This window comes from Fistularia commersonii, chromosome 12 (assembly GCF_037954325.1).
Source record: "Fistularia commersonii isolate RoL2024-O1a breed Wild chromosome 12, RoL_Fcom_v1.0, whole genome shotgun sequence".
Lineage (NCBI taxonomy): Eukaryota > Metazoa > Chordata > Actinopteri > Syngnathiformes > Fistulariidae > Fistularia > Fistularia commersonii.
In genome coordinates this window covers 9,674,713-9,690,782 of record NC_141295.1, presented here as the reverse complement: position 1 = coordinate 9,690,782, position 16,070 = coordinate 9,674,713, and the positions used below count along the sequence as shown (strand labels likewise).

General features: G+C 41.7%; 1 protein-coding gene across 2 annotated transcripts; it reads right to left on the bottom strand.

The window, feature by feature from the left end:
* Nucleotides 1-2,536: 2,536 nt before the first annotated feature.
* On the bottom strand, nucleotides 2,537-12,164 carry crmp1 (collapsin response mediator protein 1). Of its 2 annotated transcripts, none has more exons than XM_086156936.1 (14): nucleotides 11,707-12,164; nucleotides 10,145-10,233; nucleotides 9,697-9,881; nucleotides 9,431-9,595; nucleotides 8,989-9,050; nucleotides 8,790-8,870; nucleotides 7,363-7,431; nucleotides 7,089-7,209; nucleotides 6,796-6,952; nucleotides 5,581-5,722; nucleotides 5,292-5,462; nucleotides 4,106-4,285; nucleotides 3,835-4,000; nucleotides 2,537-3,746 (listed from the first exon to the last, which is right to left on the bottom strand). In XM_086156936.1, the coding sequence occupies exons 1-14, from the start codon at nucleotides 12,031-12,033 to the stop codon at nucleotides 3,655-3,657; spliced, it is 2,007 nt and encodes a 668-aa protein (XP_086013062.1). In that variant the 5' UTR covers nucleotides 12,034-12,164; the 3' UTR covers nucleotides 2,537-3,654. The 2 variants fall into 2 exon arrangements, with proteins under 2 accessions (XP_086013062.1, XP_086013063.1); XM_086156937.1 differs by lacking the exon at nucleotides 11,707-12,164 and adding an exon at nucleotides 11,104-11,283.
* Nucleotides 12,165-16,070: the final 3,906 nt, after the last annotated feature.

Below are 16,070 nucleotides of genomic sequence, written 5' to 3'. Positions count from 1 at the left end.
ATAAAGGCATCCAACTCCATGGATCATTACCATCCATACTAGTTGACTTTAGCTGACTTTAGCAATGGCACTGACATCCTCAGGCTACTCCTTTATGTGTAATTATTAGGAAAATGATGAAAAATATTGAGTATTAATGTATTTGCTTGCCTAAGTGCATAAATGTTGAAAAATTACGTCAACAACTACACCTAGCAAGTCAAGCCTCTTGGGAGTTAAAACTAATTTTAGCCACTTGTATCTTCAACCCAAGGCTATGTTTTATTCTGTGGGCTAATCCTTAAGCCTTACACCCAGTCAACTTACTTGCCTTGGTAGTGAAGCCTCTGAGGAGCGGTATAGGATTTCCAAGAAATGCTCATTAGTCCAGTCTTTCAACTTAATGCTCGCATGTATGTCAGCGCAGTAACTCTCTGCTAAACAGTGTATACATTTTTCTCTGTGTTTAACTCTAAAATTCAACGCAAAGAAACAATCACTGTTCTGTTTGTAGAAAGCAACACAGACATATTAAAGGTGTGTGACCTGGAAATGTATGCTTGTTACTATATCTTCCAAATAAATAAAATAAAAAATGAAAACTAGTTGCTGGATTTGCCAAAGTGTGCAGGAATGCAACAGAAAAAAAAACTTTCAACTTTCATATTGAACAACTTTTGAATATCAGTTAACTGTCTAGCCAAAAGTAAGAATTCTCCCATGATTTATTGTAACATAATCAGCATCACACTAAATAATTCCACTTTGCCAGCTACTGCTGGTTCATTGCGCAATAATTATTTGCATTAATTCATACCATACAGTGTATTTAAAATGAAAAACCTACACACGTCTCAGTTGAGACGTATGAGCTATGAGCAATTCATACATTCAGTCAGGTCAATAAGTATTTGATCCCCATGTAACTTTGCAAGTTCTCCCCCCTTTAGAAATCATGGAGGGATCTAACATTTTCATTGTTGGTGTATTTCCACTTTGAGACAGAATTTAAAAAAAAAAAAGGTATTTGTAAATTACAGGGTCAAAAGAATTTGATCCCTTAAGTCAAACTATTTAATATTTGGTACAGAACCTTTTGTAGAAAATTACAAAACAGTTCCTGTAGGTCTTCACCAGGTTTGCACCCACTGCAGCAGGAATTTTGGCCCACTCCTCCATATAGATCTTCTCTAGATCTCTCAAGTTTCGGGGCTGTTGCTGAGCAACACGGAGTTTCAGTTCCCTCCAAAGATTTTCTATTGGATTTAGGTCTGGAGACTGGCTGGGCCACTCCAGAACCTTCATATGCTTCTTACGGAGCCACTCCTGGCTGTGTGCCTCGGGTCATTGTCACATTGGAAGACCCAGCCATGACCCATATTCAATGCTCTGACTGAGGGAAGGAGGTTTTTGCCCAACAACTCACAATACACGGACGCGTTCATCCTCTAAGTTAATACAGTGCAGTTGTCCTGGCCCCTGTGCTGAAAAACCCCCCCAGACCATAATGCTTCCATCCCCATGCTTCACTCTAGGTATGGTATTATTGGGATGATACTCACCCTTCTTCTTCCTCCAAACATGGAGGCAAATGAAGACCAAAAAGTTATATTTTGGTCTTATATAACCAGCAAGCTTTTCCCCCATGACTCCTCTGGATCATCCCGATGGTCCCTGACAAACTTCAGATGGTCCTTGACATGAGCTGACCCCCCCTGTTCCCCTTAAGCAGGGGAACCTTCCGTGTGATGCATGATTTTAAGCCATTATATCTCAATGTATTACTGATAGTATCCTTGGAAACGCTGGTCCAAGGTGTCTTCGGGTCATTGACCAGCTCCTCCCGTGTAGTTCTGGGCTGATTCTTCATCTGTCTTAGCATCATTGATACCCCATGAGGAGAGATCTTCTGCGGGCCCCCAGTCCCAAGGGACATTGACAGTCATTACAAGCCGCTTCCATTTTCTAACAATGGCTCCAACAGGTGTTCTTTTTTCACCAAGCTGTTTGGCAGCTGCTCTGTAGCCATTTCCAGCTTTGTGATGGTCAACAATTTTGTCTCTTGTGTCTTTTGACAGCTCTTTGGTTTTACTCATGTCGGCCGCTACACTTTTGACAGATTTTGGGATGCACAGGTGTTTTTGAGAAAGCTAACAACCTCAAATAGGTGTGACTCAATTAGAATGATGAGCAGAGTGTAGTTGGACTCTTTAAAAGCAGAGGAACAGGTCTTTCAGGGTCAGAAATCTGGCTAATAAGCAATGGATCAAATACTTATTTGACCCTGTAATTTACAAATAAGTCATACAATGTGATTTCCAATTTTTTTGATTTTGCCTCTCACGTTGGAAATGCACCAACAATGAAAATTTTAGACCCCTCCATAATTTCTAAGTGGGAGAACTTGCAAAATCAAATACTTATTGACCTGACTGTACAATAAACTAGCAATACCTCTCAAAATTAATCTCAAATGTGAATCCCTTTCATATTTTGGATATTTTTGTTAATGTTACATTGTTATTTCCAGACAATGAAAACTAATCATAGAATTCTATTTTCCATTGCATTTGACAACAGTCACGTCTTTATTGATGATTAGCGGTTCCATTGAAAACATCAAAAAACAGCAACAAAAAAAAGCAGCAACATAAGAAACGCTAAATTTACCATAATCAAGGTAACACACAAAGAATCAGTTAGATCGAATTCAAAACATACTGTGACGATATCTTAAAAAGGTCCCTGTTTTCAGGAGTGGTTGAGAGCTAAGCCCTTCTACAGCAATGCGTTGAGCATAACAAGATCGGTTTCTGGCAGTACGATTTGGCAGAAAACTATCACACGTACACAAAAATAACATTCACTGTGAAAGAATTGTGAAAATAAAATTGCAGTCGAGATTATATCGTAGTTACTTATAGGGGTTAACCATTTGTACGATTTCACACTTTATAGGAGAGTATTGACTTCTGCACGCAGGATGTGACAGTGGAGAGGAAGCTGCATCATCTTAAATGTTTTTATCTGTTTATTCCAAGCTCTATCCAAGGAATATCTGTGTCAATGTTTAAATATATTCACATATAAATGTGTTTGTGTGGTTGAATAGTAAATGTGCTTTGAATATAACTTTTCCCAGATAATAGGCATTTGAAACACATGTTCGTGCAATGTGAATAGTCAATCCGCAAGAGTAATAGTAAAAGAGCTGAGGAAATATGTAAATTCTATAGCTGTCCAGCTAATGGTTAAAAGGAGCACCATGTCTGAGAAGACTTGTATATTTACACTGCGAAAGTGAGGAAAAGGAAGGGAATCATGCACGTGAAAAAGGCAACCCCAAGTCAAAAACAGGGTTTGTACGCTATTGGGGTGCTTGGAAGGGGCACAACACTGTGTGGATGTGTGTGTGTGTGTGTGTTTCTGTATCTGTGTCAGTGTGTCTAAGTGCCCGGAGTTACTTGGATGATGTAACTGATTGTAAATCACATTTGTCTTCTGAGGGATTTTTTACACACAATGTGCTTCGTCTTCTTAAAGACTTCAGAATCAAGGCAAAACAGTGTGTTATCATTGTCTGAAGAAATGATAGAGACATTAATCCAATCCGGTGCGCTCATCTTTTCAGTCCCACCCCACAACACTCACACATTGTGTGCCCGTCGAAAGTGCTTAACCAAGGCTGGTGATATTAGAGCGACCGCCGGGTGGCGCTACAATGCGATGACCAGATCTACGCGGGACGTTGTCATCAATCTGCGCCCCTGCGGGATAAAAGCAGCATAAATAAAAATATCAACAGCTGCATTTGAATTTCTATTCAATATGTAAATGTAAAGTTATTTGTGTAACCTGATAGGCTGAAGTTGGACAGATGAAGGTTGCGGATTGGCGGCGGGTGGTGAGAAGTAGGTGATGTTTTGGCTGAAGGTGCCGGCGTGATGTATTTGGGGGTTGGAGCGACATCATAAACAGGGCCATCATACATACCACGGGTGACGCCCTCCTTCCCCTTGTCCTGAGAAAAACAGGAAAGCTGTATTTATTACCAAGCATTTCAAAGCCACGACATTCAACTCCACTGGTCTAAACAACAGAAAATATTCATCTTCATGTGCTGTACCTGGCTTCTGAACTTGATACGCTGATAAGCAAAATCCGGGAAGGGTTTGCAAGGAATAAATCGACCGGTGCCCTGTTGAACCTGTAGCTTTCCCTCCTCGTACACCACCTGGCCTTGGCTCAACACCACCGCTGGACCGCCATGGCACTCCAGACCCTCAAAGATATTGTATTCTGAAGCCTGCGGAAAAAAAAAAAAAGTCAAAAATGCTCAAAAGGGAACCTAGAAGGGGGTCTTACATCTCTATTCCAGCATTTAGATAAGAGTTAACCCCATTATGCCTCTGTCCTCTGAATCATCATACAAGATCATTTCTTACAAAAAGAATTATACATGCAGGAAATTGAGACGACGTCTACTGAATATATAAAAAGCTTGGGGCAAATGGAAACAGACTGTAGAAATTGGGGGGGATGGGAATGAAAACGATGGCACAGAATGAGTGAGAGGTGGTGGGGGATTAAAACCTAAAGCCACCAGCAGTCTGGTTTAGAGAGCCGGCACTAACTGAATGCATCTACACTGTCTAACATCTTTCTGTGACCAATTTACTGTAAAATCTAAAATGCCGACCCCGACATTAATTGAATTCAGTGATTATCTAAACCCTGTTGACGTAGTTGATATAATTTGACAACACAGGGAATTTCAATCATGGCATTCATGGCATGATTGAAGTGACAATGTCCCAACAATCCGCAGACACAGTTTAATAGAGTTACTTTTTAATTGAAAGTCACATGTTTCCCCAATATAACATTTCACAAACTGGTATAACCCCCTCTAGAGAAGATTTATCTGTTATTGTTGTTTTTAATTTTTTATTTAATTTCTAATTTAATTTCTATTTTTTTGTTTTTTAATTTTTAAGTTTTAAATTTAATTTAATTTAATTTAATTTAATTTAATTTAAATTAATTTAATTTAATTTAATTTAATTAATGACGTGATGATGGTGGTGTTAGTGATGATGTAATTCATTCACGATTTATGGCGCTTATCCTGCACTAAAGGCCACAGGGGGTTTGGAGCCTATCCCAGTTATCATTGGGCGAGAGGCGAGATACACATTTTTATAATTATTATTGTCATTATTATTGTTATTATCTGATTAATTTATTATGCGATATTTAAAACAGAAAACCCATCAACCCACAAATAGCCTTTATTTCAGTTTTTTCCTCACCGACTGCTGGAGTTTGGAGGTGATGGTTTTGACACTGTCAGGGTCCCAGATGACAACATCCGCATCCGAGCCCACCGCTATCCGGCCCTTACGTGGATAGAGGTTGAAGATTTTAGCGGCATTGGAAGACGTGACTGCCACAAATTGGTTCTCATCCATCTTCCCCATGGCCTGTGTGAGAGAGAGCAAGAGAGAGAGGGGGGGGTATACATGAAGCTAAAAAAAAAAGAGCACTATCGTGAATTTCTACATTCTCAGTTACATGACAAACACACACATATGTGCTTACCACAGCCTTGTCCCAGACAAGACTCATTCTCTCCTCCACTCCGTTGGTTCCCTCTGGGATCAGAGTGAAGTTGTCCTTACCCACTGCTTTTTGAGAGGTGCTGTATGCGCAGTGAGCACTGCCCACCACCTGTAGGTCCCCACTGCATCAACATAATACAAGAACTTCAGTTAATTTAAGGATATTTAACTGCACCTGCTGTCTGGGCCTAAGTTAGTTATTATTATACCTACTACTCCCCACCAGGTATCCTCATTGTGATGGTGAATTAAATGTTATGCTGTTGTCATACCAGGCCATAAAAATGTAATACAGTATCAAAAAGCATTCACTGATTAATTTCTAGTAGGTGACACTTTATGATTTATTTTACACTGATTAATTCTTTACAGCCACCAACACCTTTTTGCCTCTGCTTTTTAAGAAAAGCAAGTAACAGCACCTTGAAATACATCATTTCATGAATAAGAGATCAGCAGTATTATAGCATCACTCTGACAACACAGAGCCACCTTAAGAACTGCATTTGCTGATGAAGGGTGGAAAAATAGGGAGGAAGACAGTTGTGGGGATGGAGGAGGAGGAGGGAGGCTCTTGGTAACCAAGGCAACAGATGATGGATTTTAGACCTTGTGCTATTTATGGAATCAGGGACAGTCAAACTGCACTGCAGGAAGTTCTGTGCAGAATACTTCTGCAGTAAGACCTGATATAAGGCTGGTCATGTCAAGTATATCAATTGTTCCTGCCACCAAAATACTTGTATGGATGAGTGAATTAATTAGATAATGTATTTAGTTTAAAATCTCTGTTTCATATTTATGATTCAAAAGTGTTCTGCATATTTATCCTCAATGTCTTTGTACCAATCCTCTCATCTGGTGCCTTTATTTTTGTGTCTCCGGGCTAGCCTTGCATTGCAAAATATATATCCAGTTGACTGTGGATTTAGCACTAATAAAGAACTGAGAATAAGATTATCAATGATGCTTCCTTTTATTCATTCATGAGATTTATTTTAAATCAATCAATGATTGCAGCTAAAAAAAAAACAGATTAACTTTCATGTTAGTGCAGTAACATGAGACAGTTGTGGGTTTGTAAGAATTAGCATCACATCCTAAATGACACGGGGACTATGTACCAAAACAAGATTTATTCAAATGTATATTTGCATTATGTTGAATTTATTTGTAAAACAAGATGAAATCGTACCAGGCCAGAAGGGTGTTGAGATGGTCTGGGGTGGTGGGGTCAGGACTCAGTGGCGGTGAAGTCACATATGCAGCAGCTTTAGCCCAGTTTTTGCTCCAATAATGAGAACCATCAGTTGCCAGACTGGCTGTAATTGGCTCTCCAAAAACAACAGAACCTGAGGATGAGAAGAGGATATTATTGGTCAGACTAAAATTAGTGTTTCATACAATATTGAAGGGTTCATTGAAATGTAAAACTTGAATTTTGATGGATGTAAGACAGGTATAAGGTCATAACAAAGAGAGACTGACCTTTTCTGCGAGCCTGGGAGATAGTGTCGGCTGCACTCTTGCTCATCACCTTGGTGATGTAGACAGGGCAGTTCACACGGTTACCAAGGGTGATGGCACGGAATACCGCCTCAGCCTCTAGCTGCATTGAAATCACAGGAGGATATGTTAAAACATGGATGGATGGATGGATGGATGGATGGATGGATGGATGGATGGATGGATGGATGGATGGATGGATGGATGGATGGATGGATGGATGGATGGATGGATAAGGGTATAAAAGTGATATCACCTCTTCAGGATGACTCAAAGGATGACCTTCTGGTCCAGTTATTCCCATTTCAAGGATGTTTCTCTGTTCCTAAAAACAGAAATCATTGCGACACATCCGACAACATCAGATTCTGCTTTACTTTATCCATCAGACTCTTGGTGCACAGGTCTGGTCAGTGTGCCATTGGTGTGAAATGAAAATCTTGTGGTCTAACACACTTTCAAATTTTAAAAAAGTGCATTGTGACCCTTATATACAGATGCATTCAAATATTTGCAAAATAAATATGGGGCAAATAAATATTTGCATCTTTCTTATTAACATGGTTTGCATGTTGACTTTGTTTATTTTTCTTTGTTAAATTGTCCAATGTTTCTGCCTAGTCTTTGTTCCCAAATACTCCATATTCATCTGCCTCCCAATTATCATGACAGTACAATAATCCCTGATACCTGTCTTTCTTTCTTTCTTTCTTTTTTCTAAGACTATCAGCAATGGGATCACCACCCCTCCCTTTACTTGCTGTTGTTAATTGCCACAGCACTATGTTAGCACCTATATATCATTATAATAATTTATTCAGTAATAACGTTCAACAGCAGTGCTGGGGATGAGAGGAAATTGGTTATTTTAACTTCCCACTTGTTTATATTCATGAGTGCACAACACCCACCCAGCAGCCACTGAATAACTTATGAAATAATTATTCATTACTCTAACTGAAATGAGCGGTTTGTTCAAGGGCGATCTGGGCAATGCACTTCCAAAGCGTGAAAAAGGAGAGAATTTTTAAATTAACATTCTACAACAGTTGCAGCAGTTCTGAGCATTGGAGCTGCTTCTAAATGTAATGTCCTATCAGCGCGCAGTTCCGCTCCGTGGGGAAGGAACCGCCCCCTCTTGGGCAATTTTCAGTCAGGTTGAAATCGCTCCAAGTGCTTTCACAGACTCTCATGTGAAATCCATTTTTTTTGTTTCAGTGCACTCCCTATGGGTTTTTCGGGAGGGCTTGCATATACGTGCTTTCGTCGTTACGTAACCTGCTCAGGCCAAGGAAGGGCATCGCTTCGATCTTGTCACATTCAATATCAAGATGGCAAGTCAGAAGAATTCTATTGCATTTCTCCAAGAACTTCCTTTCAGTCGACGCAGTAGACAAGAAAAACTGACAACCAAATAATCGGACCCTTAACCAAATTTAAATATGAAACAGATTCTATGTAATTTTGACTAGACAAATGTAAATTGGGACGATTGCCTAGTCACCTGTCAATTTAAGAATAAGAATTACCTATTTGATAAGTCACCTTATTCATCATTGCAAAGGCTGCCCCACCTGACAATTTTCATAATTTTGACAATTTTGACAGGAGCTGCCACTGCTAACTGACATGGCCAGATGCCACAAATAAAACAAAATAAATATGACATTAGGATGTACCAACCTGAGCAACCAGGTCTCCATTTTCAGCATGAACTAACACCATGGCACCAAACTGCTTCAGGAAGGAGAATGCCTCATATAGCTAGTGCAGGGGGAGACATCAATTGAGATGGAATACAAACTTGTATAATAACACAACAGTGTAACAGTAATTATCACAAGATATCAATGGAATGCGAAAACTGTAATTGTTATATTACCTGAGTATCTGTCATCTGATACAAATCCTTGTAGGCCATGTACACTTGGAAGGAGTTGATACCTGAAATAATCATTTTTTTCAAGACATTTTATGATGAAACTGACCTACAGTTGTGTCCTCCATCTAAGTGTCCACTGTTCATTTGAGCAAGTATCATATTGTGCAGTTTTTCAATCGTGCAAAAAATTGTCTTTGTACTTTGACCAGATTACAAGCAATAAGTAAATGTGACTGCTGTGACATCAGCATAAGAAGAACAATGTATTCCCTAAGTGCTTTCATTTTAAGAGGATTTAGCTCTTGGTCAGATTGTTTCTTAATTTATCCCCATAGTGATTGCGAATTTGGACCAAATTAGGAATGAACGGGAAACTGAAACTAGAAGTGCTGCAGTCACCACAGTTTTAAAATGCAATGGGAAATTGTAAAGACGGATGTACCTTTCTCTTGAACCAAGAGCTCCAACTCATCTTTGACGGTCTCGTTCCAGTGAGGGATGTCTACATGCAGAGAATAGTCACAACACGCCTTCTTATCTGCAGCTTCCTGCCAGAGCTCAAAAGCCTCCAGCAGACTATCCCCGGGTTGTGGGGTGACATGGTCAACTGTGAAGTAGAAAACAGTAGTTGAAAAGGAAAGTGTGTTGTTTTTCCAGAACAAGTGTGCTGTTAATATCGCCAAACACATTAATAAAAGATACACTCACTGATCATGGTTGTGCCTCCAGCAAGTGCAGCTTTGGTGCCCTGGAAGAAATCATCAACAGGATTCGTGCCTAGGAAGGGCTTCATCAGACAGGTGTTGACATCTATGCCCCCAGGTATCACCATGCGACCATCAGCCTCAATCACTTTGACTCCCCCCGGCACAATCAGGTTCTCCCCCACCTGCCTACCAGAAACAAAGAAATGCATGCAGACGCCATGGGGTAGATGGAAGGGAACCGAGGCAACGTATAAATGACAGGGAGAGATGTAGTGCAGGAAAAAAATCCATGGATGTGAGGAGGGAGGTTTTTTGATGATGAGGTAGGAGAGGCCATAGAGAGAATATAGAAGTGAAATCATTAATGGCTGGAAAGTGATCAAAGAACTCAAATTTATGTTTTTATACCTCTGTGGTTCTTTGACATAATGAACAGCTTATGTACGCACTTGATGAGCCCGCCTTCAATGTACACATCTGCATAAAGAGACTGGTCATCATTGACCACCCGCCCTCCTTTAATCAGTAGCCTTTCACCCTGCAACAGAGAGGAGGGGAGAAGGGGGATGATATTGCACAATCAGTTATGCAATAAATGACTGTATGGCTAAATTCTGAGCGTTGCTCTGGATATATGTGGGCTGAGTAGCGGCACAAGTGTTTTCTGTGGGTCACATCTTCAAAAGTATTTTTGAACCCTTCTTCTCTCGCCAGTAGTACCTGTTTGGGATTATAATAAAATGCTGAGAGGTGAGATATAAAGTCAAATCTGTTTGTTTTTTCTTTTAATTTATTTATTTTATTTTCATTTTATTATTATCATTATTGCTGTTATTATTATTATTATTATTATTATTATTATTATTAGTTGCACCCTCGAGAAGACACCTGCAACAGCACAGGAATGCAAAGAGCACAGGATGTTATATCTCCATGGCAACTAGCAATCATACATGTGATTTTCAGCATTCATAAATCATAAGGCGAAGATCATCTTTATAAAATAATTGATAATTGTGGTGTGGCTTTCCTTGTGTTGTCAAAAACACTTCTGCATGAGGTATTGTCAGTTGCATACTGATAAGTGCACATTTTGTGCACAAATCTATCTGGATGAGGACATGTTCGTTTTAATGACCGTCACGCACCTGCAGCGTGGTTATCACCCGGTGACATTACACAACCCTCTCCACTTCCGAGCGAGAATAAGCGCGGACAATTTTGCACGGACATTGACAACTGTCACGGTGTTTGATGTGTTTTCCGGTACACAAACACACACTGGAGAAACCTCACCGTGCGAGGCCTTCTGCTCTCTGAAGCCTCACTAAGAATTTAATCCTCTGGCTTTCAGGCAGCGGAGGATTTGCGGATGCTCGACGCTTTCCCTTAACCCGTGGGCTCTTACCGTGGAATCGGGGATACCGTTCTTCCCCTCGTAACCGGACATCTTCCTTCCCCTCTCAACGCGATCACTCCACGCTGCTTCCCCGGCGCGTCTTTGTCTTTCCACCCCCTCCTCCTCCTTTTCCCACTGGATGCGCGGCGAGGTTTTTCTTTTTTTTTGATTGGGGTTTTAAGGGGCGAGGGAGCGTGCACGCATGAGGAGAGTGCGGGAGGCGTGCACGGTACCGGAGGAAAACAAACAAACAAACAAACAAAATACCCTATGGATTGTCTTGAAAACCCCACCTACCCTGGCACACCAACAAACACGCGTGGGGCGCCGCCTGTCGCTGTCCACTTCAGCACCGCGAGATTTGAACAATCCGGGGTTTTGAGATCACGGCGATCAAACTGGGACTCAACAGAAAAATAGGCGGGGAAGCAAAAGGGGACTATTTTTCCTCAAAAGAAAAAAAAAAACGTTAGTCCCCCAAGGCCAGTCGAAGCCATCGAGGTTTGAAGTGGGTCAGTCGGGCCTGAGTCTGGGCGTGTTCCGCCGTTCGTTTTAAGATGGAAAAAATAATAAAATTATATGCATGCAAACTGGAAAAAAATGACTTCTTACCGGTCCGTTTTGGCTCTCCTTGTCCTTTTCTGCATAACCGACCTCGACGCCGGGGCGAGCCGATTCGGACATCGACCCCTCGCCGGGTGTCTTTTCGGGAGGGTCGCCGACATCCAGCAGCCTCTCCCGGCTGCCGCTCCTCGGGGTGCGGCTGCCTTTCCTCATCACCGAATAATTATCGAAGTCTATAGTTTTGCTCTCGAAAGCCCCCTCCACGGAGCTGAACATCCCGTAGCTCTTCCGTTGGTTGGGCCCGGTGCTGATCGGTCCCGCCAGGTAAACCGGCAGCTCGTCTTCCCGGTTCCATTGCCTCCTGCAGTCCGACATCGCTGCTTCAAGTGTGCGTGTTTAAGTGCGTGTGTGTGTGTGTGCAAATGAATGGCTGCTAAACCCCTCTTGTTTTGAAAGCTAACCGGGTCACAGATAGCCCCGCCTCTGTTTCGGGGGTGAAGGTGTGTGTGCGTGTGTGGGTGTGTGTGTGTGTGTGTGTGAGGCGCAGCTTCCTCCGAGCATCCATCTGCGCGCGTACAGGCAACGGCGCAAAAGGGTTTGTGATAGTATGCGACGACTATCTGCTCAAGTGTGGAGCTGCAAGTATAACCTCCTTCCCCCACGACCACCACTCTGTTTTACATCCCCCCAATCCGTCTCCATGGAAACCTGGAGGCTGCGTGCTGGGCATGTCACAGCTTCGACAGATTAAGGCAACGCGTGGCGCGTTTTAATCCACATCTGGGAGGATAGACAGATTTGTTGATACCCCACAGGGGTATTGGGGGGTGGACTGGTGGGGGGTCGTGAAACAAAGAGCCCAGACTGCGTGGCAACGTATCCCGAGCAAAATCAGAACAAAAAATTGCTGAACATTTCATCACCCATGAAGGGACTTCAGAAATGTGACTATTGCTGGATGACATCATGCCTCAGTGGAAGATGATGTAATCATATTTGCTGGTGGTTGCGTGAATCATTATTGGTCATTGTTATTATTAGTAGTAGTAATAATTGTAGTAGTAGCACATTCAATATTCAAAGTGTTTATTGTCATATGTACAGCTTGGAAACGTGTTTATTGTCATATGTACAGCTTGGAAACGTGTTTTCCTGTGCAGTGCAATTTTGGCTGTCCACGGTGAAGCAAGACAGGTAGCAATGTAGCTAGCTAAATATTTTTTAATCTTTTTTTTTTTATATATATAAACGTTCTCAAGTCCTGTTAGATATGTTTTTTTCAGTGCCTCAAGACAATATTTTCTTCTTTTTTTTATTTTATTTTGTATTATTAAAATAGTTCCACACACCTGTTGAAGCTGAAGGGACTCTGATTGGTGCACACACGCGCGCTGTGCCTGCGCTTCTCAATCATAGCCGGACAGCGAGCGAGACGGTAAAATATGCTAGTCTATGCTAGCATGCTCTTTGGTTCAAAAATGATCTAAAACTGGCATGAATGAGTAAGAATGAACGCTGGAGTATTGTGTAACATTTGTGAAAGTTTGACTGTAGAATTTCTATGGTAAATTGGTCTTTACTTGATAGTTTTCGTAGATTTTTTTTTTTTTTTAATTTGCACATTTTGCCTGATGCAGGGTGGGGGAGACTTAGCGTGTGAGTTAACGTGCTTGTCCTTCTCGTTTTGCTCCTCTGACTGTTTCACAGATATGTTACATTGTTTTCATATATATTGTTCTGATTTGAGGTCATTTATCCGTGGGTCTGCACTGTCTACAGTGTGAGTGATGTGCATGTGGGTTTTTGTTCAGTTGTAGTCTAATTAGTTGGTGTAAATTTATAGGTTTACTTTTTAAGAAAGATACAAATGTCTGTTAAATATAGCTTAATTTCAAAAGAATGTCATTGCTTTGTGAAAAAAATTTAATTTCATTTTATTTATACATTTTTTTTACGTTAAACTGAGAGCTGGATAGCAATTGAGGCAGATGGGGAGACAGTTTGTGTAATATCGTGCTGTCCTACTCATTGTGCTCCTCTGATTGTTTCACAGAGTTGGATAGAGAGTGAAGTGAATCGGATAGGGGTTGAGAAAAAATAAATGTGCAAACCCTGGTAAACTTTGACTCCGTTCCTGCTTAATGGTTCACCATCTTGGGCCTGCTACTTAAAACTGATGCCATGACCCGGATCCATTGATCAGCAGCCGCCAATCACTGAGGATCATCTGTGTGCACGTGACTTCTGGGATGCCAAGTTGGTGGACTTTTGGATTCTTTTAGCTGTTCAAGAAATTGGTTGAACACTATTAAAGCTATCATTGAGCCAATTAGTCAATCTTTATGAAGGGCCCATATTCATGACACTTCAGCTTTTGCTTGGATTTTGCACAATTGCTCTCATTTCTTTCCTGATAACTAGTTACTGTGTATTGTACTATATGGTGGGTAGAGGTCAGGACAAATTCATTTGCACACCAGTTGCAGGGAGTGGAATAGGTGTGCTAAACTGTTCACTTGATCAGATGGCCCAATGTGAGGTTACACCACCTAGAGGGGCACCATGAGAGCCATATGATATTGATGACATATCACTCCTACAGCCTCAGTCCTCCACTGTTGACACCACTCAACAGCTGCGCGATCTCATCAGTGAGTTAGGGAGTCAGTTAGGTGAGTTGATAGCTTGTCGCCTACTGGCTAGCCAGTGTCCCCTAGCCTAACGGCCAATGTCGCTGCCAAGACAAGCAACCAAAGAGTCTCCAGATACAACTATCGACCTATCGAAGTTGAGGCTAGTGGTCAGGTCTGACATTAAGGAGCCATCTGTGTTTCGCGGCGATCATGAAGACAAATATTAAGTGCAAGAGTGGATAGCGCCATGCTGGGGGCGGTGTGGCGCAGGAGGTAGAGCAGTCGTCTTTGAAGCTGGAGAGACACTGATTGGTCACGCTTGCCGTGCACACAAACATTCCTGATTTGATTCCTGGCTTATCCTAGTGTGTGAGCAAGACACTGAACCCCTAACTGCTCCCCCACCGCTAATTGCGGTGAACGAATTTCCCTATGAAGATTAATAAATAACTTATTTTATTCAGTGCAAGAATGGATAGATATGATGGAATTATACATGACAAAGAAAAACCTATCAGCTCATGAACAAAAAGATGAGGTTCTGAGCTGTCTCCTTGGCAGAGCAAAGAGCATTGTAAAGGTTGATCCAAATCATGTGCAGTTGTCAGTGGAGAATCTATATGGCATATTAGGGCATTACTTTAGTGAGTCTCCTGGGTCCTGTCTAGCACTGGAAGATTTCTATGCTACTCAACTCAAACCAAAAGAGAGCCCTGTAGACTATTGCATGAGGTTAAATAAAGCTGCAGAGACAGACGATAGACATCTGAAGCTTCAGGGAAGCAAAATGGAAAATGCTCACGCCAAAGTAGCCATGATGTTTATCAGAAACTGCCCAGATCATAGCTGTGCCTGTATGTTCAAATGTAAGCTAATAACAAAGTGAACCCTGACAGAGGTGCAGCAGGCAATAGATGAATATCAGACAGAAAGTCAAGTAAATAAGTCCAACACAAATACAACAAAGAGACAAGCCTTGCAGCCATTACAGCTTTTGATTCACCTGACCCTGAAACTGACTACACTAAAGTCAGTGCAGCTAAGATCATGCCCATTAGCTCAGCTGAGACAAGAGATGCAACTCCCTGACAGCCTGGTGGTCCTTCACCCATTCAGGGAAACGAACTGACTCACACTTGGGTGTGGATGGTGTGAGTAGCTGTGATGTAACCCTCAACTCAAGTTAAGATGCACAATCTGTGTACACAGAAAGCCTAAAATCTGCACCATCTGGCACTATGTTGTGCCAGAATATCATGCTGATAGTCTATTTTACACAGATGTTCAGGTGGGGGGTAGAATGTTGTTGAAACGGTTATCACACACCGGTTCTATGGCCTGCACTTTCATTGAAGAGGCAGAGGGGCTGCTAAAGGGCGTTGGGTTTGCATCTGAACCTGACACGCCATTAATGACATTGTGCTGGTTGGTGATGGTGGTGTTCAGGTGAGGCAAAAATGCATTCACAACTTGAACATGCAAGTATACGGATCTACTTTCAGTGTTCCAACTTTAGTAGTAACTGGGAACTGGCAAAAGAGCAGGTGATTCTTGGCACAAATGTCATTAAACATGTTCCGACGCAGTTTAAACAGTCCCCCGAGTTCTGGCAAGTTCTTAGAAACATCCATTCAACCATGACATGACTGATGATGGATGGGTCCCAGTCAGAGTCCTTAACACCACTGGACGGCACATTACTTTGAGACACTCCAGCAAGCTGGCAAATCCGTCATCCGTCACCCCTGTTACGGCAACAACCACCGATAATAAATATTG